At 42.2% G+C, this 26828-nt stretch overlaps 1 protein-coding gene across 1 annotated transcript; it reads right to left on the reverse strand.

Moving 5' to 3' along the window:
• Window positions 1-15011: 15011 nt before the first annotated feature.
• Window positions 15012-19215, reverse strand: ACTG1 (actin gamma 1). The gene is made up of 6 exons (XM_021000797.2): window positions 19088-19215; window positions 17510-17643; window positions 17152-17391; window positions 16400-16838; window positions 16094-16275; window positions 15012-15975 (listed from the first exon to the last, which is right to left on the reverse strand). Exons 2-6 carry the CDS (start codon window positions 17630-17632, stop codon window positions 15832-15834), a joined length of 1128 nt encoding a protein of 375 aa, XP_020856456.1. The 5' UTR covers window positions 17633-17643; window positions 19088-19215; the 3' UTR covers window positions 15012-15831.
• Between the last annotated feature and the right edge of the window lie 7613 nt (window positions 19216-26828).

A 26828-nucleotide genomic window follows, 5' to 3' on the forward strand; every position in this document is an offset into this window, starting at 1 on the left:
GCTTTGTTCTAGTCAGTATGAGAGTGGCACCAAGAACTTCTCTAGATGTGAAAGTTCTAGGGAACAGAAATGGTAGGATGAATTAGACAACTGGGTAATCTGTCAGGGAGCAGTGGATATAGTGCTGAGCCTTCAAATCTGGCCTCAGATACTTACTAGCTGCGTGACCCTTCACCTTATTGGCCTCAGTTTCCTCATCTGTAAAATGAGCTGGAGAAGGAAATGGCAAGCCACTCCAGTATCTCTATGAAGAAAACCCCAAACAGAGTCACAAAGAGTCAGACACAACTGAAACAAGCAAACAACAACAATGTAATATATCAACCAAAAAGTTATTTATTTATGCAAATTTAATTTATATTACCAAGATTAAAGGGTACCGAGTAAGGCTGATGATAGTCCCATTGTTCTTTTCTTTATTCAGACCACATCAGGAATGTCCTGTTCAGTTTTAGGGACCACATTTTATGATGGACATTGACAAGGAATATATCCAAGAAAACAGGTGAACAGGATGGTAAGGAGATGCTACATGAAGAAAGAACTACAGATCTGGCTTTTTTAATGGCACACATTTTACATTCACACACTCAAGTCTACTCTATATAATGGCAGGGAGTTTTAAACATTTTAAACATCTGGTTTGTATATGTTTTCCTTGATCAGTTATAAAATTGGTCCTTTGGTGAAACTCAGTGGATTATATTTCCCAAACCAATAGCTAAGAGTAGCAGTTCTGTTGGCTCAGTAACCCCTGCTCACATGCAGAAGGAAAAGGTTTGGAACTTGGCACATTATTTTCAAGCATGCCCACCCCTGTACTAAAAGGTGCTTGCTTGTTTTCTTTGTTTTTTTTAAATTAGTTTATTTTTTGTTACATTTTGAGTTCTGAGCTGTGTCTCTCCCTCCCTTGCACATTAGAAAGGCCAACATGTGATAGAGCTATATATGCAGATACGTACTTCCATATATCAGTCCTTTCTCTGGAAGTGGGTAGCAGAACTACAAGATCTTTAGCCTAGAGAAGAGAAGATTTAGGAAAATTATTATAGCTTCCTTCAAACATTTGAAAACTTGTGAAAAGATTAGACCTATTCTGCTTGGCTTTAGATTAATGGGTGAGGGACTGCGGCAGGGTGGGGAACCTGTGGCCCCGAGGCTGCTTGTGGTCCTCTAGGTCCTCAAGTCATGGCCCTTTGACTGAATCGAAACTTCACAGAACAAATGTTTGAGGACCTAGAGGACCACATGTGGCCTCGGGGCCACAGGTTCCCCACTCTGAAGAAATGGGGTAGAAGAGACAAACTTTGGTTCAACGCAATGAAGAATTTTCCCAAAATTAGAGCCATTCAATAATGGAATAAGCTATATTGCAATGTACTGAGCTCATGACTGGGGGTGTTCAAGCAGCAGCTACAAGGTCTCTGGGATATTATAATTTAGATTTTTCTGTTGTGTAATAAATTAGACTAGATAATCTCTTTAAAGTTCTTTCCAAGTCTAAGATTCTTTAACTCTGAGAGTTTTATAATAGCTTCTACATTCCGTAAACATCACTAAAATAAACCTCCCCTCACCCCATTTGTAGATAGTGAAACTGAAGTCCTGAGAGGATTTTCTAAGGTCATAAAATGTGCTATCCTTTGATGACAACATTATTGACCCTGCATTAGTAGGATATACACTCTGAGTTGTGTACCCAGGCATGGCCATGATGTCCTGAGCCATCCACATGCTGGATCAGGCTTGAGCCCAGACCTAGCCAGAAGGGCAAGCAGCTGAGATTAGGGATGCAAAGCCTATAACCCTATAAAAGAACAGAGACTTTTCTCTCCGTGATGCCAACTGATCTTTCATTTGTGAATCGGTTGTCATATACATAGTCGTCATACGATCTTGGAGGTGAAAGGGTCACTAGAGCCTATCTAGTCCAACCCAAATTTGGGCTAAAATTCCTTCTACACTTTATCTGACAAGTCATCTAGCTTCTGCTTGAAGACCTCTGGCTTCAGGAGATGAGGAAGAGGTAAGCCACTTTCGGATAGCTCTATTTTTTAAGGAATTCTCCTTTCGTTGTTCTTGTTTGGTTGTTTTCAGTTGTATCTGACTCCTGCTGCCATTTTGGGTTTTCTTGGCGAAAATACTGGAGTGGTTTGTCATTTCCTTTTTCAATTCATTTTACAGATGAGGAAACTGAGGCAAACAGGGTTAAGTGACTTGCCCAGGATCACACAGTTACTAAGCATCTGAGGCTGGATTTGAACTTGGGACTTCTTGACTCTAGTCTGGGCACTCTATCCCTGTGCCCCCCCGGCTGCCCCATTTACATATATTCCCTCATTTGATTCACAATAACCCTTTGAGATGGGTGCTATTATTACCCTCATTTTATAGATGAGAAAACAGGCTATGTGAGGTTAAGTGATTTGTCTAGGGTCACATAGCTAGTAATGAGCAGCTGGGTGGCATGGTGGGTGGCACAGTGGGTGGCACGGTGGGTAGAGCACTGGGCAGGGAATCAGGAAAACTCATCTTTCTGAGTTCATATCTGGCCTCAAACAATTACTAGCTGTGTGACCCTGGGCAAGTCACTTAACCCTGTTTGCCTCAGTTTCTTCACCTGTAAAATGAACTGAAGAAGGAAATGGCAAACCACTCCAGTATCTTTACCAAGAAAACCCAAAATGTGGTTACAAAGAGTCAGACACAGCTGAAGCTACTCAATGACAACAGCAAACATACACAGTAAGTGTCTGAAGCAGATTTGAACTCAAGTCTCCCTGACTCCAGGCCCGGCACTCTATCCATCATGCCAAGCCAAAATAACGTTGCTCCTAGTTCTAACCTTGTGGGCTTATCAGAACATAGAACCATAGATGTAGAGCTAAAAGGGACCTCAGGGACCATCTAGGCCAGCCTCATTTTACAAAGGAGGAAACTGAGGCCCAGGAAAGTTAAGTGATCTAAGGTCACACTGATAGTATCAGAGGCAAGGTTTGAACCCAGATCTTCTGATTCTAGTACCACATGGTTTCCATGACAGCCCCTTAAGTAGCGGGAGACAGTTATCATATGCTAGAACCCCTGACCTTGGCCCATGTTAATATCATGCTTTGGCAGATTGGATTAAATTAATAAGTTGAAAAAATGTAGCAAATAACCAATAGAACTGGAAAGGAGTAAATAAGTATTTGAAAAGATGAACAGCAAGCTCTGGGCCATGTCCAGTTTCTAGTTTTGCACTTGACTCACTTCTGCAGCAGAGCTAGGAAGGCACTGAAGTGACTGAGTGGTGCTTAGGACTTGGTAGCTTCTAATTCCTAGTGAAGGGCAATTCTCAAGGCCACTCTGGAGAGGTATTGGGTTTAAAGATACTGGAGTGGTTTGCCATTTCCTTCTCCAGCTCATTTTACAAATGAGGAAACTGAGGTAAATAGTAAATGACTTGCTCAGGCTCACATAAGCATCTGAGGCCAGATTTGAACTCAGGTCTTCTCAACTCCAGGCCTGGTGCTCTCTCTACTGCACCACCTAACTGCCCTTAAAGTGGTATAGGCTTTCCAGAAAAGATAGCCTGGAGGGATCTGAAAATAGTAGAGCAAATTTGTGGTGAGGAGAGGGAATGGGAGAAAAGGATGAATTTCAAAGGAGTGTGACTAGCATAGTCCCTGGAACCTCAGGAGAGATCCTGACCCTGGACAAAAAGGAAGACAGGGTCTCCTGCCCCAGTATCAAAAAGGAATGAGAGCAAAGCCCTCCTTCCTTAAGAGGTAGTTCTATGAGTGACATGCTAAGCAGGCTGGGAACTGGGGCTCCTGAGAAGCACCCAGGTCAGACTACATCTCCTTGGCCTCTGTCCACACCTCATCCCCACTCAGAAGGCAACATGATATAGTGAAAAGCACACTGAATTTTAAGTGAGAAAATCTGGGTTTGAAACCTGGCCTTGCTTTTACTCCGCTGAGGGTCTTAGTTTCCTCACCTGCAAAATGGGAAGTTTGAACAAGCTGACCTCCAAGATCCTTTCCAAATCTGTGATCTTGTGACTTGTGGAACAACCTATAATCCCAGGGAAACTTTTGCCTTGTCTTGTCCAGAACCACACCTCCATGTTCCTTCTCAACCATTTCTTTTAAAAAAAAAAAAGAATATTTTTATGTTATTTTTTTCCCAATGATATATGAAAAAAAATTATTTGGAGGCATTTGGGGTTAAATGACTTGTCCAGGGTCACACACAGCTAGTAAGTGTCTGCAGTTGGATTTGAACTCAGGTCCTCCTGACTATGCTCTGTCTACTGCACCATGTAGCTGCCCCCAAAACAATATTTTTAACATTTTTAAAAAATAATTTTTGAGTTCCAAATTCCCCGCTCCCCTCCCCCTCCTTGCCTTCATAGCCATTTCTAAAATGTGCTGCTTCATGTGTCTACCATCCCCCTTCAAATTCTCCTTTATGTATTGCATTCTATGCAAGTTGTGGTATATGGTTGTATCGGAATATTATTGTGCTATAAGAAATGATGAACAGAATGATTTCAGAAAAACCTGGAAAGACTTACATGAACTGATGATGCAAAATGAAGTAAGCAGAACCAGGGCAACAATGTACACAGTGACAGCAACATTGTAAGATGATTAACCCTGAATGGCTTAGCTGTTCTCAGCAATACAATGATCCAAGACAATTACAAAGGACTCATGATGAAAAATGCTATTCACATCTAAGTTTTCTTCCACAAAATGACTAATATAGAAATACATTTTACATAATTGCATGCGTATAACCTATACCAGATTATTGTCTCAGGGAGAAGGACGGGAGGGATAGAATTCAGAACTCAAAACTTTTTTTTTAAAGAATGGTGAAAATTTTTAAAAAAAAGAATGGTAAAAATTGTTTTACATGTAATTAGGGAAAAAAATATTATAATAAAAAGGTAAGTTTTCTGAAGGAAGAAACTATTTTGTTTGTTTGTATTTGTTTCCCCTGCCTGGTAATGGCTTATTAAGTGTTTTAGCATTCATTCAATTATTTTTTCATTCATTAAATCCTAGGCAAAGTGTAGAGAAAAGAACCTGACCCTAGAATCCTTTTCCCTAGTCAGTACTATGATTACCCTTCTAATTTTGTTCCAGTTCAAAAATTGCTAAGTGCTTATTACCAAAAAAACTATAACTGCATTTCTATCCAGCTTGGAAAGAAAATCCCTGTGGTGACAGGTGTCTCTAGCTTGACTGTCTTCTTTCCTCATAAAGGCTGGAAGCAGGGAGAGAAACTTTGGAGTGGTGCAGTTACATCATGTTTACTTTAATAACATTAACCTACGAGAACAAAGCCACTGATTCTTTTTGAACTCTTTCGGCCAGATACAGAAGTTAAGACATCTTGGGGATCTTGGGGGTGCTGCCCCTTTCATCAGGCCTCCTCTTCGGTCTTCTCATTCCCCTTTTTCCCCAAAGCCCTATTTTAACAGTTTCTTCTCCCTCCCCTTATATCCCTCAGTCTCACCCCTACATGACTCTCTTTTCCAGCTGGTTCCATTCTTCCTTATCTCCTCCTGTTCCCTCCCCCTCTTCCGTTGATCCTCTCCTCCTCTTCAAGACTCTGTTGTCCCCTAATTGTCCTCAGGAGGTGACTGCCTACTAACAGCTCAGTCAGATCACCAGAATAATTCACACCAATCTCTTTTGAGAATGGGTCCCTCCCATCCAGGCTGGAAGTACAGGGACCATTCACTGACCAGCTAGTGGTCAGCCCCAGAATTTTGACTCATTCTCACCTCATTAAGTGCAGGACTTCGTGTGTGGGGACCTCAGATTGGCTTAGCCCCGTCGCAGTTCACAACTCAAGCGGATCCACCAACCTTAGCCTCCCAAGTAACAAGAATTACAGAAGTGTGGGGCCATGCTCAGCCCAGCTCCCTTATTTCAAAAAGGCCCCGCTCTGCAGCATTTAGTTTCATTTTCCCCAATTTTAAAAATTCCAAACTTCACAAATACCAGATAAAATGGACATTTCCATACTAATAATAGAATGGTAGTTTATAACAGTTAACATGTAGATAGCACCTACTTAGTGCCAGGCACTGTACAAAGCACTTTTACCAATATCTCATTTGATCTGCACAACAGCCCTAGGAAGTAAGTGCTATTATCATCTTCCATTTTACAGTTGAGGAACCTGAGATAGAAGTTAAGTGAATTGCCCAGGGTCACATAGCTAGTAAGTGTCTGAGGCTGTATTTGAACTCAGGTCTTCCTGACTCCAGGCCTAACACTCTATCCACTCTGCTACCTAGAAAGAAGATTTCACGTGAAACTGTAGCTCTATTATGTACAACCCACTTTTCTTTTCTTTTTAATTATTTTCTTTTTAATTTATGGAATAAATTGTTCTTTAAAATTTTTTTAAATTAAAATTTAATTTTTTTTCTCTTTAACTTTCTTTAAGGATATAATATATGGAAACCTCAACCTCTAGCTTTCAAAGGTGTCCTGCTTCTTTTTGACTTTCATTATGGTCTCTTCATTAAGAGAAAAAAAATGATGCTGCAATGACCTTTTCTTTTTCCTACTGTAATTTTATCCCCTTCTTATTCCCTCATCATCATCCCATTGGAAAAAAAGAAAAGAAAAGCCCATGTGACAAATATCCACAGAAAACCAAAACAGATTCCAACATTGGTTATCTCAAAAATGTATGTCTCATTAGCATTCTTCATTATCAGTCCTCAAGAATTATAGCTGGTCATTCTATTGCTCAGATTTCTCAAGTCTTTCATGTTTTCCTTTGCTATGTTGTTATTATTGTATAAATTGTTCTCCTAGTTCTGCTTACTTCACCATGCATTTCATCATTTCTTATAGGATGCAACAATATTCTATTACACCATAATGTATTCAGCCATTCCCCAATAGATGAGCACCTCTTAGTTTTCAGTTCTTTTCTTCTACAAAAAAAAAAAGAGTTCTATAACATTTAAACTCCTTTGGACCCTGCCTAATCTTATTGCCATATTATGGCCCTAGATGAAAATCTTCCACATCTCTCCCACTGCTTCTATTGATGGCTTGGTCTGGGACCTTAAGAATATCACAGTATTCTCCATCCGGGCTTCAGTTCTTCCAATAAACCAGTGCACTAATATTTGATTCTCACCTAAACTTATACTGGAATAAGGGTTTGCTCAGTCCATAGGGGACGCCAGTTTTAGCTCTTTAATTTTCTTCATTAACAAATACTTCTAGATATAGGGTTTAGAGCTGGAAGGACCTTTGGAAGTCTACTAGTTCAGACTTCTCATTTTACAGAAGACAACTCAAAGAACCAGAAAGTCCAGGTGACTTTGGGTCACAGAAGAAATTAGTTACAGAATCAGACTAGAAACCAGCTCCTCTTAATTCCCAAGTCAGTCATTAAACTGTGCAATATCTGTTGCCCAGAGATGCCTGTGTTCTGTGCCTATACCCAAAAAGAGGTCAAAGAAAGAGGAAAAGAAGCCATATGTATAAAAATAGCTACAGAGGCTCTTTTCACTATAGCAAAGAACTGATAACTAAAGGGATGCCCATCAGTTGGGGAATGGTTGAACAAATTATGGTAATAATAATGGCCAACATTTACATAGTGCTTCCTATGTGCTCTAAACTTTTTTCTGACAATTATTATTTACAATTATTATCTCATGTGATCCTCCCAACAACCCTGTACTATCGTAGTAGGTACTATCATTATTCCCATTTTACAGATTAGGGAACTGAGGCAAGCAGTGGCTTGCCCAGGGTCACACAGCTAGTAGTATCTGAAGCTGGATTTGAACTCAGGTCTTTCTGATTACAGGCCAAATAGTCTACCCACTGCACCACCTAGCCACCTAATATGAATGTAATGGAATATTATTGGACCTTTCAGAGAAACTTGGGAAGATTTGTATGAACTGATGCAGAGTAACGTGAACAGAACTAGGAGAACAATTTACATAATAACAATGATATTGTAAAGACAAACCGCTTTGAAAGACTTAAGAATTCTGCCCAACACAATGACCAGGAATTTTGGTGGACTAAAGATACAGAATAACACATATAATTTTGAATATGACACATGAAGGAATTTGCTTTGCATGACTGAATATTTGTTAAAAAGGCTTTGTTTTTATTTTCCCAATGGGGCAGAATATGGGGGGGAGGGGCACAAAAAAGGAAGAAAAAAAATCATTGAAGAATTTTTTTAAAACACACAAGAGGACAAAAGGAAAATCAAAAAGAATTACAGATGAGCAGGATAGCTTTGAAAGTCATCGTTGAATTAATTATCTATTTATAAAGAAGGGTAAGCTGTACACAGCAGAGAACTGAAGTTACTTCACATGTACTGTTGGGCTGTATATAGAGAAATACTCTTTTTTTTAATGTTTCATTTAGAACAAAAATAACTTTTTTAAAAAAGGAGAACGTTGGGGAAGTGGTATTGTGTTCAAGAGACAGAAATGTCATTGTGTTCATAGTATAGGGACTCCTTAGGACCTGGCTGCAGTATCTTCAGGTTAGAGTAATCCCCACCTCCAGCTATTCCCACTCCAACTAATCCTTGGGGTTGTCACAACTATCTCCACAGCAAAGAAGGGGATGTCACTAGCAGACTATTCTAGCTTCAGGAGAGAAACAAGCGGGAGAAGCCATGAAAATAAACCTCTTGGTCAGCTTCCAGTTGCAGGTCATAAAGCCAGAAACAGAAGGGCAAAGGAACTCCATAGAGTAAACAGGGTTAAAACTGACCCAGAAATCAAAGAGTCACGAGTTCTAGTCCCAACTACCTCCATCTAACTTACTGAGTCCCCTGCTTTGGCCAAGTTCCTTCCCCTTGGGGGGTTTTAGCTTCCCCTACTATGTGTGTAAAGTGCTTGGGGACCCTACCACCTTAGAGAAGCATCGCATTTGATTGGTGCCATGGCCGAATTCCTCAGAAGGAGAGAAAAAACAAGGCTTTTTTTTTTCTACCCTCCAGGGGACATCTGGGGCTAATGTAATTTCAAAAAAGTAAAGGGCAGGGACAGGCTTTACAGTCCCATCCAAAAACTAAATCTGACCCCTCTAGGTGAAGAATCACCTACTGAAGAAACTTTCCTCAGAGAAGCTCCTTCTCCAAAAGTGAAACTGGGGATGGGTATCAGAGTACTGTGGTCTCCATTGGGGTACCTCCCAACCTGTCACCTGGGGAAGGAGCACAGGGAAAGAAGAGAAAGAACTTTTCTGGGGCAGCTAGGTGACACAGTGGATAGAGCACCAGCCCTGAAATCAGGAGGTGTTGAGTTTAAATGTGGCCTCAGACCAAACACTTGACACTGACTAGCTATGTGACCCTGGGCAAGTCACTTAACCCCAATTGCCTAAAAAAATAAAATTAAAAAAAGAAAGACCTTTTCTAAAGGTCTCAGAACAGGAGTAGGGGGGATGGAATCAGGAGTGTAACCAGCTCTAATCAGGAGCTGATTGTTAAATTTTCCATGTACCTTTATACCTCAGAAATAGGAAACCTACATATCAGGGTTTAGTTTAGTGTTTTGGGGATTGTTGAGACTTAAGAAAGTAAAGAAGATTGCTCTCCACCTCCAAAGAGAGAACTGATGAACTCTGCCTGTTTAAAGTATGCTTTTTTAAACTTTATTTTTCTTGGGGTTTCTTCTGTGTGTTTTCTTACCAAACATGGCTAATATGGAAATAAATTTTGTATGACCTCACATGTATAATCAATACTGCCTTCTCAATGGGTGGGGGAGGGGAGGGTATGAGAAAATTTGGAACCCAAATTTTTAAAAAGTGAATTAAAAACTGTACAAGTATTTGGAAAATATTTTACAAATTTTATATATAGATATAAATATATATTATATATAACATATGGGGGAAATGTTAATATTATAGATTAAGCTTAAAAGTGTGTCCTGAATGCATTCCCCCCCACCCAGAGAACCAACATTTATCAGCACACCCCTGGATGGTATGGTCAGGGAAGAGACAGAGGCCTGTAAAACACAGCCCATCTCCATCACGTGTTACAGGAAGTAAGGTTAGTATAAGAACTTCTTGATAAAGGGGCAGCTAGGTGGTACATTGATAGAGCGCTGGCCCTGGAGTCAAGAGGACTTGAAATCAAATCCAACCTGATATTAGCTCTGTAACCCTGGGCAAGTTACTTAACCCTGATTGCCTCAAAACAAACAAAAAAAGGACTTCTAGACAGGCAATGAACATATCTGCTTTTCCATGTGACAACTTCTAAGCCATCACCAATGGAGGAGGCATTCAATGGTCACCATTTTGTCGGGGCAAAAATCTCAAGACAATTTGTGAGAATTTAACCATCTAAATTAACATAAGTAATCTATGAGTACGGAACAGAATGGAAAAATCCAGTACCATCTCTGACTTCAGCTTTATTATCATAGGCAAATCACTTCAACCTTTTTAGCTGTTTGCTCATCTGTAAAATGGGGGCATCAGTAAATCTTGCAGAGGATTGTGAGAAAAGTACTTTTTCAAACCTTTAAACACTACATAAATGTGAGCTATAGTCACCCTGTGCATTAGCATATTTCAGAACAAAGAATAAGGATGCTAGTGATAATACCAGCTTACATTTATAAAGAGTTTTGGGGTTTCTCTCATTTGATGGTCACAGTAAGTAACCCTGTGAAGTCGGCAGTACAAGAATTGTTATCCCCATTTTATAGAAGAGGAAATATCTGAGGTACCGCTTCATACCTACCAGATTGGCTAATATGATAGAAAAGAATGGTAAATGTTGGAGATGTGGGAAAATTGGGACACTAATGCATTGTTGGTAGAGTTGTGAACTCATCTAGTCATTCTGGAGAACGGTTTGGAACTATGTAGGTATGTATCCCAAAGAGATCATAAAAAAGGGGGAAAGGACCTACATGTACAAAAAATATTTATAGCACTCTTTTTGCGGTGGCAAAGAATTGGAAATTGAGGGGATGCCCATCGATTGGGGAATGGCTGAACAAGTTGTAGTATATGAATGTAACAGAATAGCGTTGTGCTATTAAGAAATGATGAGCAGTTTCAGAAAAACCTGGAAAGACTTATGTGAACTGATGCTGAGTGAAGTAAGCAGAACCAGGAGAACAGAGTGAGCAGTAACAGCAACATCGTGTGACGATGAACAATGATCTTCTCAGCAGTACAATGATTCAAAACAATTCCAAAAGACTTATGTTGGAAAATGCTATACACATGCAGAGAAAACTATATATAGAGTCTCAATGCTGATCGAAGTATGCTATTTTCACTTTTTTTCCCACGGTTTTTTCTTTTGTTCTGTTTCTTCTTTAACAACATGACTAATGTGGAAATATGTTTAAACTTATTTTTTGTTTGCCATCTTTGGAATGGGGGAGGAGAGGAAAGGAGGGAGAAAAATTTGGAACTCAAAATCTTAAAAAAATGTTGAAAACTATTTTTACATGTAATTGGAAAAAATAAAATACTATTTACAAAAAAATAAAAATATAGAAGAGGAAACAAAGACTCAGCAAGTAATAGAACCAGGATTCAAATGCACATCTTCAGATTCCTAACCCCAGCCCTCTTTTCTAAACGAGACACAAATTTGAACTGAGGTATCAGGAGGGAGCGGGCTGGAGGCAATTGCTAAGTTTTCAGTCAGACCACTTACCCCTGAGCAGTCAGGAAACTACATTAAGTTAGGACTTGGTTTATTGTTTTGTCGGTTGTCTAGACTTAAGAAAGCATTAATGATGCAGATTAAGCTTAAAAGTATGTCACTATGCATTTCCATAACACTGGTTGTTTAATAGTACTACCAGCAGACTCCTGGGTATTGGCGAATGACTACTTGGCCTTATGGGTGTTACTCATAAGCTAGATCCTTGTGTTTGCCTCAGTGGCTGTGCATAAATTCTTAGAGGACAGGGGCCAGTACCTGCAGTGTTCTTGGTACAGTACAAAGCCCAATGCCACGAGTAACGGGCAGTGACATTTTGGGTAGTGACATATGATTTTTCCTGTGTCTGACTTTTGGCGATTCTACCACTCCAACTAACCCAAGTGGCACATGCAAGTTTTTTTTTTAAAAAAGGCCATTTCTTAAAGTAGTTGGAGATCTGCACTGATGGAGGGTAACACACACCAGTGAGGTCACACATCCTGAAGAACACAAGTTTGTGTTATCAAATACACTAAGATTCTAGAATTCTTTCCTCCCCAGTCTTTGTGAAATACATACTTCATAGGGTCAAAACCCACAAATCTGAAATTGCAACAGGTTAAAAAGTGAGTGATGAGACAGCTTTCTGATTTACCGAATGCCTAGGAAAGGAGTTAAGCTAGCCCTGAGGTTCTTAGGGATACACTAGAAAACGCTTTTACCACAAAAATTACAGGATTTCTAAAACTAGGACTATAACTTCAGAACTGAGATTTGAAACCAAGTCCTTGAACTCCAGATCCAACACTCTTTCTTCCACTGTATCATGCTTTCTCTCAAGTCAGTGAAGACCCAAATAGAATAGTGTGATGCAGAAAGCACCTCTTACCTTGAGCACCACCACCCATCCTCTCCAGGGAAGGGAGCCAGGGTCCTTCTTGACAGCTTCTGGTTATTTCTTGATAAACTGCCAACTTGGTGAGGTTGGTTTTCCCTTTCTAAGTACCCCTAGAAAATTCCCACCCTTCTCAAAGCCAAGCATTTGACACCACTCACTCCTTACGAGTGTGCCTGGACACACAAATGCACCATTTGACAGTATATTTACATGACCAAGACAATTTCACAATACTTAATTTGGCCATCAATTAGTTATTCTAAGTATTGTATACCGGTACAAAAGCATCTCTTTTGGTGGTAAACCATCCCCTCTCTACCCCCTCTTCCCACCTGTTTCCTGGAAGGGAATTCTATCCCTTTTGGTGCAATGATTAACAGGAATACATTCTACCTAGGTTAGGAAAACTACATCATATCCTGTAACACTGTTTACCCTGGAAAAGAAATTGAGCAGAAGACCACTGTGGATAGAGGTTGCCAATAAATATTTCTGCAGTGGATGCTTTCAGTTTATTTGACATCTGTTTGATGTCTCCAAAGACCAAGCTGTTATTTTTCCATTGGTCTGAAACCTTCCTATGCATTTTTTAAAGTACAAACCAAATCTTAGTACTCGTGTGCAGCTCCCATACGTGTTTGATTATTCTTTAATAAAATTTGCAATTGACCTGCTTTCCTGCCCTTTTCTTAGGCAAGCAGCCCATCTAAGTTGGAATTCAGACTTTACTGACCCAGCCATAAACTGCTTAATAAACTAAGTTCATTAGGCCCAACTTAAAATTCACTTTGACATTTTCGTCCCATTGATACCCAGCACTGCAACTGATTGCCTGAATTTGCTGAGCATCTTGGAATGCTAGACTACCCTGTCATTCAGTTACACCAATGACAAAAAACAGGGTACATAACCTTGCAGTTCACTATCCTTTATTATCAATTCCAAGGTAGCAGTGTCCCTATTAAGAGTATTAATACTCTACTTCCCAAGAAAAATCACTGGGAGGAGGATAGACAGAAGAGTATGCAGAAGTGATGTTAAAAAAAAAAGGCATCAAGAATTTAAAAATATTCAACACCCAATTACTTTCTTCAAATCTTTCTTTCCGGATTAGACTTCAAACAATTCCCATTCCTTCCCTCCCTCTCCTTTCCTTATTTTTTTTCTGCCTTTGAGGCCAATTTTTTTCACCACCCCATTATTTCCCAAATACAGCCAAAAGTGACAGTAGACTCACAAATATTTGTAGAAATGTAATTGGCAACAGCCACTGAGCTATGTATTAACATCTTGAAAGCAAAATTCTCCATCTTGTTAAGTCAAGCGATTTCAGCTTACTGGGGCCTTAGTTTTAACTTTTTGAATAAACCAATGCCCATTAGCTCAAATTTTGATTGTGAAAACACTTGTTTAGCATGCATTCACCATGGTGATTAACAAGTTTTGATTTTTGTTATCGCCAAGTTATTTCAATTGTAAACTTTATGGTACTCAAAATACTCCTATATCCAAATTTTATCCTGATATTCAATAACCACTACTATAGAGATCAAGGATCAAATTTACAAACACAGCAGTGCTTTTTTGTTGCCAATAAGTAGGAACAAATTCAGAGAAATTTGTTTATATATTTCTGACTAGATTGAATTAAGCAGAATTAGGGTCTATCTCACTATGCAAAAGAACAAAACCTGAAAATCCTACAGATCCATAAGGCCTTAGCTCTACTGCGCTCATTTATCACAAGTGTGATGAGTTAGTCAAGATAAATGTGGAGGGGAAAAACAGAGGGACTTAAAGAGGATTTTTCACAACCTTGTTAAAGTCTTGTTTTTTCTTATCAGTAGCGTGACAATTGGGGCATTTTTAATTACATTCTCAATAGATTTTTTTTGTCTTGAGCCTCTCAACCACTATCCATTAAGTATTGGTTACTATATATATGCAAGTACAAGAATGCTTATCTTCATCTTATGTTTCAAGCTGAAAAGTTTGTTGTATCAGCTTTTCAAGTAGTTTACTCAAGTTAAAAGAGTTCAACATTTAAAACCACAGCTACAAACTAAAAATTTTTTATTTGGGAATTTCCCAATACCCATGGTTATTTGGGTACTTAACACCTGATTAATGTTAACTAGTGGAAACCAATTGGCACAAATCAGAGTAGGAGTGTTACCATCTTGGGGACTTGTTTTCCTTCTATCCTTTGCCTTGTCACCACCAACTCTGCTAGGCCTTATTTGGTAAGGAAAGGACACGGATGAGACTAGTAATTTTTAGAGCTCATTTCCCTCAACTTTGCTTTCTCTGGTTACTTTGCTCTGTAGGTCTCAGCACAGGAAAAAGATAAAGTCAATGAGTCATTCTGTGAACTTGAACCCAACAACTTACAGCTTTAACAAAAATCCAAACACCTGTGTTCAGTTTACTTGCAGCACTTTTATTTTTCCTTACACAATGACGTGTTGGGCATTACAATTCTCAACTCTTAGGATGACTTACAAATTTTGGTATTCTACTGTCATGTGAGAACATTAAGGCAACGTACAAAAATCTTACATAAATTAACTAGATGCACAAATTTACAGGTTGTAAATGCAAACTTTTTTGCAACTCAAGGTTGAGTAACTTAGCCCCATGACATTGGGGGAAAACAGTGGGTTAACAAAAAAAAAAAACCTGGTTCCTAAGGCTTGAATATGTATTCCTGCTAGGATGGTGGCAAGACGCAACACACATTTAATAAACTCTTGCCAGCCTTAGGAAAGAAATTCTGCAAGTCAGCTCTTTTAGATGCTGGAAATCTGACCTTTAGATACCCTGTACAGATCTGATGCTTTACAGAACTAAACTGTACAGCTGTTGAGTTGTCAATCAGCCAGACACTATATTGCCATACTATCAGGTCAATTTTCTATGGAAGTTAACTCTTAGCCTTACCTGTCAAAATGAAGTGACCTGTATCAGGGTTTAGATCAAAGATATGTACAAGGTATGCTAAAATGTACACCAAGGGAACTGTTAACTTGAATACGAGGTCAAATCAGTAACGGTTCAACAATCTAAAAAGTGCTGATATTTGTCTAATATCAGATACAAACTTCCCCAAGGACATGTTTCTTTTCAAAGAAGGCTTATTCCAGTTTCATGAGGCTAACATGAGGTGTATATTTGCCAGGGCAAATTTTTACTTTGTGAATACTCATGCAGCAAATGCTACGCATCTGCTAGCAGTCCATTTAGAAGCATTTGCGATGGACAATGGATGGGCCAGATTCATCATATTCCTGCTTGCTGATCCACATCTGCTGGAAGGTGGAAAGAGAAGCCAGAATAGAGCCACCAATCCAGACAGAATACTTACGTTCAGGGGGAGCAATGATCTGAGGAGAAAAACCAAAATATTTACTTAGTACTTTCACAAAATTTCATTCAGAAATAAAATTTTGGCCCATTTCCTTAAAGGTAAAGATGATAATGGGACAATGTATATACACTTACCTTAATTTTCATTGTGCTAGGTGCCAGGGCTGTGATTTCCTTCTGCATTCTGTCAGCAATTCCAGGGTACATGGTAGTACCACCAGACAATACTGTGTTGGCATATAGATCCTTTCGGATATCAACATCACACTTCATGATAGAATTGAAAGTGGTCTCATGAATGCCACAGGATTCCATACCTAAGAGACAAAAACCAAATATTTACTACCTCTAGTTCTACATTCCAAGGCTCATAATTATTTTAGTAAGCCTAATAAAAGGGAGTGATCCACCTATTTCACATTATTTTCCAAAAATACCTACCCAGGAAGGATGGCTGGAAGAGGGCTTCTGGACACCTGAACCTCTCATTGCCAATGGTGATCACCTGGCCATCAGGAAGCTCATAGCTCTTCTCCAGGGAAGAGGAGGAAGCAGCAGTAGCCATCTCCTGCTCGAAGTCCAGGGCAACATAGCACAGCTTCTCCTTGATGTCACGAACAATTTCCCTTTCAGCTGTGGTAGTGAAGCTGTACCCTCTTTCTGTCAGTATCTTCATGAGGTAGTCTGTCAGGTCACGGCCAGCCAAATCTAGACGAAGGATGGCATGGGGAAGGGCATAACCCTCATAGATGGGCACAGTGTGGGTGACACCATCACCAGAGTCCATAACAATACCAGTGGTACGACCAGAGGCATACAGAGACAACACAGCCTGAATAGCAACATACATGGCTGGGGTGTTGAAGGTCTCAAACATGATCTGTAAGTAAAGAAAAGACATAATTTAGTCAAGTTCAAGAACACCAATTAATCCATGCTTCACACACACCCACACACACACCCACACACACCACATGCCAACATGCAACAAATTAGATGTGTGGAAAAAAAAAAAGAAAAGCAAGAATGCAGGCAGAAACACAAAGAAGAAACCTTGAGACTTCAGGGAAGAAATGCCAGGAGAGGTACAGAACCCTGGAAATATTGAAAGAAAAACTTGGGTTTTAGAATTAACAAAAAAGGGTTTATATAACAGATGGTGTCGATACTTCAAACGAATGGACTGAAAATACCTGTGTCATCTTCTCTCTGTTGGCCTTAGGGTTTAAGGGAGCTTCTGTAAGCAGAACAGGGTGTTCCTCAGGGGCTACACGAAGCTCATTGTAGAAGGTGTGATGCCAGATTTTCTCCATGTCATCCCAGTTAGTAACAATGCCATGTTCAATAGGATATTTCAGAGTCAGGATACCTCTCTTGCTCTGGGCCTCATCACCAACATAACTGTCCTTCTGCCCCATTCCCACCATGACACCCTGTTAAAAAAGAAAAGGGGGGGGAACAATTAGGTTCACCGAGATCTTCACAGAACTGCAAAACATTTTTTTTTCAGTTATCTTAAAGTGAAAGCAGGCAAGGGTACTATCCACTGACCTGGTGTCTTGGGCGTCCAACAATGGAGGGGAACACAGCCCGAGGAGCATCATCCCCAGCAAAACCAGCTTTGCACATGCCAGAGCCATTGTCAATGACAAGAGCAGCAATTTCTTCTTCCATTTTTGTTTAATCTGTTCAAGACAAAAGAAAAAAAATTAAGATTTAATTGTCTTTCCATTACTAATAATACCTCCTAGCCAATTTACCAATAATCAACCATTTCCTTTTAAAACCCTAATCACCTTAATAAACTTAATATTAACCCAGCTGCTTCACTTGCCTCCACCCTAATTCCAGGCATACAAACACGCCTAGTGAAGCAGAAAAGCAGGATGAGGGCTTGCAGATGAAGCGCTCCATACCCAGTTCCTGGGGAGTGACTTAAAATAACTAGGGCACAGCAGCACCACCACTCTCCCTCCCAAGGAGATAAGTCAATTCTCTACATTGCGCTGCTGCATTGCAGCCCCTCCTCTCCGTCGGTGAGCTCATCACTAGCATCACCTAGGCTCCGCACATCTCAACTGTCCGCCCTGGACTCCGCCTAATGCGCACAAAACCTACAAAAAGGGTCCTTTTTGGGGAGCGACCGGACCCCCATCAGTTGTACATCTCACAAAATTCCAAACAAACCGGCTTGAGCAACCCTTCCCCCTCTACTAGGGTGTTTATCGCTTTGTTTCACTTCGGGGGAAGAAGGGAGGGGTGGAGATGAAGGCCGGGGAGCCTGGTGCCCCTACCGTACAATACAACAGCTTGGCCTCTTCGGTCCCCACCCAGTAGAATGCACAATGCACGCGCCCCCGCCAGCTGGCAGCGCGGCAACCGGCTGGCGCGAGGGGCACCCACGTCATCGATCCGACCCCCATGGGGCCCCCGCGCGCAGCCGCCGCAGGCGCTCTGCCCCACCCCACCACCACTCCCCAACGGACGCGCGCTCACTTCCGCCGGAACCCCGTTCCACTCTTCTCCCACCCCCCCCAAGCCTTCTGAGGCCGTTTGAAATTTACCTTTCCTACTCTCTGCGCCCCCCACCCCTCCCCGGTCCAATCCCCGTTAGGCCTCGTCCTTTTCCTCGACCACGCCCACCTGCTTTACCGAATAGGCCGGGCGGAGGTAGGGGTAGAGGGTCAGTATCGTACCCTTGTCCCAGATACGACTCCACCTTGCGCCCCCCCTACAGCTAGGCGGGCGCACGCGGCCCGAGGAAGGACAAGCGGGCGGGGGGAGGGGAGGAAATTAACCACCGATAAGGCGCGCGCTTCTCGGCTCGATAACGAACCCCGAGATCGGGCCTGGTCGGCCCGCGCAACGGGCACAGACATAGAAACGGGGAAGGGGGGGTGTGGGGAGAAAGAAAAAGGGGGGAAGTAAAGAAAATACCCAAGGAAATGAGACTCTTCCCGCTATCTCCCAAACGGGATCGAGGCTGGAAAAGGGGGGGGGGAATCGAGAAGGTAGGGATACGTTACAAGGCAGAGCCCGCCCGCCCAGCCTTAGACCCTATAGTCCCCTAGCCCCGGCCTCGGCCGTTTCTACTCCTCCTCGGCATCGAGAAGCCCTCGAGTTGCTTACCTGAAGCTGCGCACCGTCCTACTCCGAGAATTTAGAGCCGGGGGAAGAGATGGGGCAAATAAAGGGTGTACGTCCAAAGCAGCCTACAAGTGCTGCCGGCTACCACTGAGTGAGACCGTGCTCGACCTCCCCCGCCGGTATTTAAAGGGCGAGCGAGGCACGAGCGCGCGGCGGCGGCGCGCGCAGCCCTAGAACATGGCCATATATGGAGATCTTTCCGAAACACGAGCACCCATTGGGCTGCCCGGCCGGGGCACGTGGGGCCGCCGCCACCAGACTCCGCCCCTTCCCTCCCCACCTTCCTATTCCCCCCTCCTTTTTTCTCCTCCCTTCCCCCAACCTCCACCCGGCTCCCACCCCCACCCCCTTCTCCTCCTGCATACTGCAAATGGGGAGGGGTGGGGGTGGGAGCTACGGCCTGGAATGTCAGGCGGAACCTGCAAAAGGGTCGAAATCGATCCCCACCCCCACCACCCCCTCCATACTGCACCAAGGGAACCCTAATAATAAATAAATGGGGAGCCGGAGTGGGGTAAAATTCCTCTAGGACGCCCCTTTTTACGCTCCTCCAGGTGACAGTTCTTGCTTCTGCCCTTAGGGTCAGCAGTAAATGCGGGGAAGAGAGGAAGGAGGGATGGGAGTAACCCCACCCAGGACCGTAGGGTGGACCCCCAAATTTTGGAATCATGGCTCCTGGAAATTATGGGATCTGACTGCCCTTCGGGGCCTTAGGCACCAGGGGCTTCTTCCCTTTTGTGCCATGCTAACCCCCACCCCCACCCCAACCTTTTTTACTTCCCAGAAGGGGCTCGTACTGGCCTTTTGTGGGGGAGGGTATCCACACTGCCTGTAAGGCGCTCACCTAAGGGGGCACCCACTCCTTTGGGTCAGAGCTTATGTAGCCAGGAGAGTATTGGGGGGGAGGGGTTCGTCCTTATGGGTCCCGCAGAGAGCCCCAGGCAAACAGGGTTTTTCCAGAGGCTTCGGGCAATCCCTCTCCTTTGTTATTTGGTTCACCTCTAAAATAGAGAAGCCTGGAGGGCATTTCCGGGGTTACGTGGAACTAAACTTGGGCTGGGGGAGGCGTTCCCTCTTTTAATGGACCCCCTCCTTAAAACAGACACTGCCTTTCTGCATTTGGAGCAGTCTTTAAGAGCCTAGTTTCAGATCTGAGGGGGTAGGGAGGACTTTAAGAAATCATCACATTCCCTCTCTCCCAAACAATGGAAAGGGCACTATTTCCCCTTCCCGAGCCCAGCTCTACTGAAACCCCGTGGAGAACAATCATCCCTCTATCCCAAATACTGGGAGAAAGGAGGTGGCAGCTGTGAATGGGAAAGAAAGAAGGAAGGAAGGAAAGAACAAGAAAGAAGGAAAGTAAGAGAGAGAGAGAAAGAAATCTTCATTTACTGGGTATTAATCATCCCCACAGCCTGGGAAGATTTTCACAGCTATAATTCATCCCGTGTCTGGAGAAAGCTGCTGCTGATGCACGTTGGAGTGGGAAGGAAGAACATGTTCTCATCGACACTTCGTTGCTAGAGCTCATATTTTCACCTCTGCAGGGAGATGAGGGAGGGTCCCCTCCCATCTGTTCTACTGGCGTAGTCAAATCTCCACTCACGTAGCCCCTGCTATTTCTCCTCTCCCAACACTCACAGTTCAATAAACCCATTTCCTTCACAGACAATGCACAGAGAGAGACAGACAGACGTGTCCAGTCCCTCTAGACAGGAAGCCAGGTTGTCACAGAATATGGGCTCATCATCCTGGACTTTGGGAACATAATCTCCCTTCCTCCTGCCCAATTGGCTAGATGGGGAAGAGTGGACTGAAGTTGCCTTATTTTTCTCCAAAGAACTGAAAAGAACAGAACCTCTTTAATCTGAAAATCTCTGAAGTTATTCATCTTCATTATGCCTCCAGGGAAAGGAATGAGCTCATGCCTGATTTTTAACCCTGTGGCCAACTGGGGATATTGAGGCAAGGGAAGGCACTTTCTCAGGATGTAGGGCCAGGACCAGGTATCTAACCTAGAAGTCCAGATTCCCAGCCTATAACACTGAATCCTTTACACACTCCCTGGAGGAGACAGTTCTCTAGCCAGTCGGTCCCCCTACTTTATTTATGATGTTAGAAAATCATCTTGGGTCAAAGTTGGGGGAAAGAATGAAATTCCATTGTTGTCTTTGTTCTCTAACGTTCTGGAAGGACTCTCCCTTTCCTCCTTCACCTGATCTATTCCTAGCTGCTATTTTCCTCCCATCCCCCAACTTTGGCCCAGGGAGGACATGGGCTATGAGGATTCTTTATGGTTGTTCACCATGTATTATTTGCCAGGAAACCCTGGAGTTAGCAATCTGTCTCCAAAGCTGTGACTGGAGACTCAGCATGGAAGAAATGAGCTCCTTAATGGATGTCCAAACCTAGTTCTACCTTTTCCTCAGTATGCCTGCTGGTCCATGTCTGGAAGCCCAATCTATCAGTGTAATTTCATCTGTTAGTTATTTTTAACCAAGGATTCCAGAACAGACTAGACAAATATCCCTAGACTTGGGCCACCTCAGTTCAATTCAACAAGCGTTTGTCAAGAATCATTAAGTGTGCCTAAAGGACTATAAAACTGTGACCTAGCAATGCCCTTTGATCTAGCAATATCACTACTAGGTCTGTATCATAGAGATTTTTTTTAAAAAGGAAAAGGACTTTTGTACAAAAACATTTATAGCAGCTCTCTTTGTGTTGGCAAAGAACTGGAAATTGGGATATCCATCAATTAGGGAATGACTGAACAAGTTGTGGTACATGTTTGTGATGGAATACTATTGTGCTGTAAGAAATGATGGGCAGGATGCTTTCAGAAAAACCTGAAAAGTCTTACGTGAACTGATGCAAGTGAGGTAAGCAGAACCGGGAGAACATTGCACACAGTAACAGCAGTATTGTAATGATGATTAACTGTGAATGACAGCTATTCTCAGCAGCACAAAAATCCAAGACAATTCCTAAAGACATGATTAAAAAAAAAAGCTAACCACCTTCAGAGAAAGAACTGGTAGAGTCTGAATGCAGATTGGATCGTACTAGTTTTTTTTTTTTGTGGAGTGTTTTTTTGGTCTTGTTTTCTTTCACAATATGACTGATATGGAAATGTTTCGCGTGACTGCACCTATATAAAATTGCTTGCCTTCTCAATGAGAGGAGAGGGGAGGGAGAGAATTTGGAACTCAAAATTTTTTTAAATGTCAAAAATTGCTTTTACATGTAATTGGAAAAAAATTTGAATGGGGGAAAAAACAATCTACTAAATGTGATGCAGTAGCTAGGTTCTGGGGTTACAAAGGCTTCACAAGCCAAGCTGAGGAGTTTGTATTTCAGCATAGTGGCAAATAGGCAGCCCCTGAAGATTCTTGAGCCAGTGAATGACATAGTCAGATTCCAGCTTTAGGAAAATTATTTTGGCAGGAAGATTATTTTGTGTGGATGATGGATTGGGGAGGGGAGAGATTGGAAGCAGGGAGACCAGTTAATCTAGATGAGAGGTGATGAGGCCCTGTGTAAGGGTGGTGGCCCTGTGAATGGAAAGAGGGAACAGATAAGAGAGATGTGGTTGAAATGAAACCAAAGAAATTTGGCAACTGATTTGATATAGGTGGGAGAGTATTAGAGACTGCAGACTTGGGTGGCAGGGAAGATGGTGATATACTCAACAAAAATCTATTCTTCACTTCTGAAAAAAAGAAAGGCCCACTATGCTTAGATTATTATGTCCTACATTTTGTATAATTATATACATGTTTTATATAAACTACTTGTATTTTCTTCTGAGTACAAAGTTCTGATTTTTCTTTTCCAAATAGACCTGTTTTTTGCAAAGATTTGTCAGTCAACCAGAAGAGAAAGCATGATTTTACATAGACAAATCCTCAGAGCCTAGAATCTGAGAGGAAAACTGAGTTGTGTGATTTTTCTGTTTCCTTTGTTATTAAAGCTTCTGGCCACTTAAATGTAAGGATTAAAAATCAGAGAACCATCCAATGGAAAGAACACTTGATTAGGAGTCAGAATCAAGTCAACTGACATTTTATTTACCTTGTGCCAGGCATTGTGCTAAGTGCTGGGGATATAAAGAGAGGCAAAAACAGTTCCTGCCCTTGAGGAATTCAGAGTCTAATAGGGGAGACAACATGAAAACAACTATGTACAAACAAGATGAATTGGAATCGATCTCAGAGAGAAGGTACCAAGATAAAGAAGAATGGGGAAAGGCTTCTTGCACAAGGTAGGATTTTATCTGAGGCTTCAAGGAAGCTAGAATTCTTGTCTAGGCTGTTACCAGTTATCTATATGGCATAGGCAAGTCACTTCATTTCTCTGGTTTTGAGATTCCTTATCAATAAAATTAGGGGGCTGGATTAGATGTTCTCTATGATTCCTTCCAATTTTAACAGTCTATAGTTCTAATAATAATCTGAAAGTATCAGGAGCTTAAGTTGGGAAGGGGTAGGAATGAATGTTGTTTTCTGGTCTCCAATTACCATTGCCTCTGCCATCTTTATTCATGTGGGTTCTGTCTTTGAGTCATGGGCCCAAAAAGTTTTGTTTGTGATGGCACTTTCATACTCTAGGGGTGCTCAATTTATATTTGACCTAATAAGTGAATAAATGAGAGATATTTTACATTTATCTAATCTTTCACAACATGCCAGAAAAGTGTTGTGAACCCCATTGAAATGGGGAAAATGAGAGGGAGTTCACTTCTCCAAGGTCACACCATTCTCTGTGGTAGAGAATCTAGTCAGTTAAGACCCAATCCAGCTTTTTGTAGTCTAAGGACCTGCTAACTGAGACATGGAATACACCTGGCCTCCCATTTATTTACCAAGAACCTCAGTATAGAATCTTATGGAAAATCCTAGGAGGATCTGATTGATGGTTAAAAAGGTGTACACTATAGGGCTTAAGAGATGGGAGCCTCTATTTTCATGGTTTTTATGTTGGTCCAATTCTTTTCCCTTGCCTTGCCTTATGTGACAGGATAGTAAACATCTCATCTTCAAATACTAAAGCCTTGACCTGCTTCCCTAGGAGAGGGTGAAGAATATCAAATCTAAAATTTTTGAGCTCCTCCTCCTCAGTGCCAAAGAAAAAATAATGACCTTGAGCCCCTTTTAACACTACAATGTGAAGATAAAAACATTTCCAAAGGGAAACTGATTTTCTTCTTGTTTCCATGGAGCTAATCTTACACACTGAGTGTGGAAAGGTTCTATTTATTTTTCAAAACTCCTCGCCCAGCTTTTTTTTACAGTTCGCTTCCCTAGAGTATCCTCGGCCTGGGCACTGCATTCCACTGTCTACTCTAGTCCTGGGGCCTAGCTGCATCTTTATTTCCCCCAAAGGCTCCAACTTCTAAATTCCTCAACACACCTGGTCTCTCAGACTGGTGCCTTGTGCCTGGTTCCAGGGAATCAGGACTGGACTCCTAGAGGTCTTTTCCATCCTTTCCTCCTAAACCAGAGGCATCAGTTCAAATTGAGGGACCTATCTTTAACCCCCATTTTGGTTACTCTTCTAACTTCCCGAAGATGCTTAGAATGAAAACAAAGGGGAAAGGGAGGCCTTCTGTGATTATCCCCCAAGTGAGATATAGGGAGAATGCTGATAGTCTGAGGAGAGCTCTAGGGGACTATTGTGAAGGGGAGCCCATCAAACGAGAGGATGGACAGTCCACTAAGCATGTCTTGTTCAGCCAGGTAATAGCTGCAGCACATAGTAGTAGGAAATCCATATTTGTCCGGTAATTGAATGAACCAATCAAGACTGAAGTGATGCGAGGGCTTTCACTTTTCTCTCTCTTCCTGCTCCCCAGCTGTGTTGGACACTGAGATCCCCTATAACTGACCCCAGTCTCTCAGTCCTTTACTCCGGTTCCTCAAGGTTGCCCAGTCCTTGACCTTTGATCCCTCACGCAGCATTAGACCTAGACAAGGCCTTGGAGATGAATGTCTGTTGAATAGAACTTAATCAGAGATGCTCTAAAGCCAGAGGTTCTTAACTTGGGGACTGTGAACTTTTTTTAAAAAATATTTTGATAACCATTTCAATATAACTGGCTTCCTTTGAATTATGGGTTGTTTTTTTTTAACTATTGCACCTCCAGAGGACAAATGCATGGTAGGGGGAAAAAGATTCTTAAATGTTGGCAGGGACCAGGCTAAAATGGGTGCTTTCTTCCTTTCTCTTCCCCTTCCCCCTAACCCTTCACGGATCCAGCCAGCTGTGAGTCTGAGAAGCCTAAGCAGCTACTTCCTCTTAGGCAGCCAGTAGCAAATCACCCTAGGGAATGTGTCATTCACATGGGTGGCCTGACTGGGAGTGGGGCAGGAAGGTGGATGTTGAAACCAAGGTGGGGCCAGCCAGTGCAGGTGTAGTAGGGAAGGAGGAGAGCTGGGACAGCTGCTTGCATGTCTATATTTGGTGATTTTGGGCTGCAGCTCTGGAGCCCCGCCCGATGCCAAGAAACCACACACACACACACCCCTATCTCCCACCAGCAAACACTCCCACGGGGGGGGGGGGGGCGCTTAGGGGCTGGACTTTCACTCCCCACGGAGAGTTCCTGAGTCACTGACACAGCCTGGTACCTGAGTTAGGGCCAGCTGGGCCGGGATGTACCCTGCAGACTTATATAAGCCCTTCTATTTGTCATTAAAACTCTTCACATCCTGGGTCCTTCCTACTTTTGTGGCCTTATTACACATTACTCTCTTTCACAAACGCTACAGTCTAGCTCGACTGGCTTCCTTACTGTTCCTGGAACACAACCCTCCACCTCCAGTCCTGGTGCTTTCACACTGACTTGCCCCCATTCCTGGAAAAAGATTCCCTCCATACTTCTACCTTTGGAGTTCCCAGGTTTCCTTCAACACTTGGCTCAAGAGTATTCTACAGGAGGCCTTTTTTCATACCCCGTAGCTGCTAAAGTCTCCCCAACTCAACTACCTTTTTAATCTGTTTTATATAAATTTCTATATATAGTAAGAGGCTTCTCCCCATTTAAATGTAAATTCCTTGGGGTTGTGATTTGCTTCTATAACTCCTTGAGGGCAGGACCTGTTTTGATTTGTGTCCCTCGTCTCCTTCCAGGCACATAGTAGGCTTGTTGATGCATTGACCTAGCTCTCTGGGAATTCCAGAGTGGGAGGCAACTCTGAACTGTCTTGCAGGCCCAGGGCTGAGGATTGAATTGAGTTAGGGAGCAAATCAGGAGGCTGGAAATGTAGGGGATGAAGAGACAGATCATCTAGGGTTTCCCCTAAAATTTAGTAAATAATGAGTGATGTAGATAGCTGTGGTATTTTCCTTATTTAGTAAAGATCCCATAGCCAGAATTAGGTTGTTCCATAGAACTAAAAGGACCTTTTCCTTGGGGCCATCTCCCTAAACTTGCCCTTCCTCCAATTTCTATATTCTATAGTTGACATCTTCCCAGTCACCTAGACTCAGCTTCGGAATCATCTTTAACTCTTCCTTCTCCCTTAATCTGTGGCCAAACTCGTTTATATCTGTCCCTATTTCCATACTACCACTACAACCACCCTAGTTCAGGTTCTCAGTGGTCCCCTAAAGTATCATACCAGCCGCCTAACTGGTTGTCCAGCCTTTGGCCTTTTCTGTAACACCTGGGCTTGAAGTCAGAAAGACTTGAGTTCAAATCCTATCTTGGACAATTATTTAG

The sequence above is a fragment of the Phascolarctos cinereus genome, unplaced genomic scaffold (assembly GCF_003287225.1).
Source record: "Phascolarctos cinereus isolate Bilbo 61053 unplaced genomic scaffold, phaCin_HiC Scaffold_5;HRSCAF=322, whole genome shotgun sequence".
Taxonomy (NCBI): Eukaryota; Metazoa; Chordata; class Mammalia; order Diprotodontia; family Phascolarctidae; genus Phascolarctos; species Phascolarctos cinereus.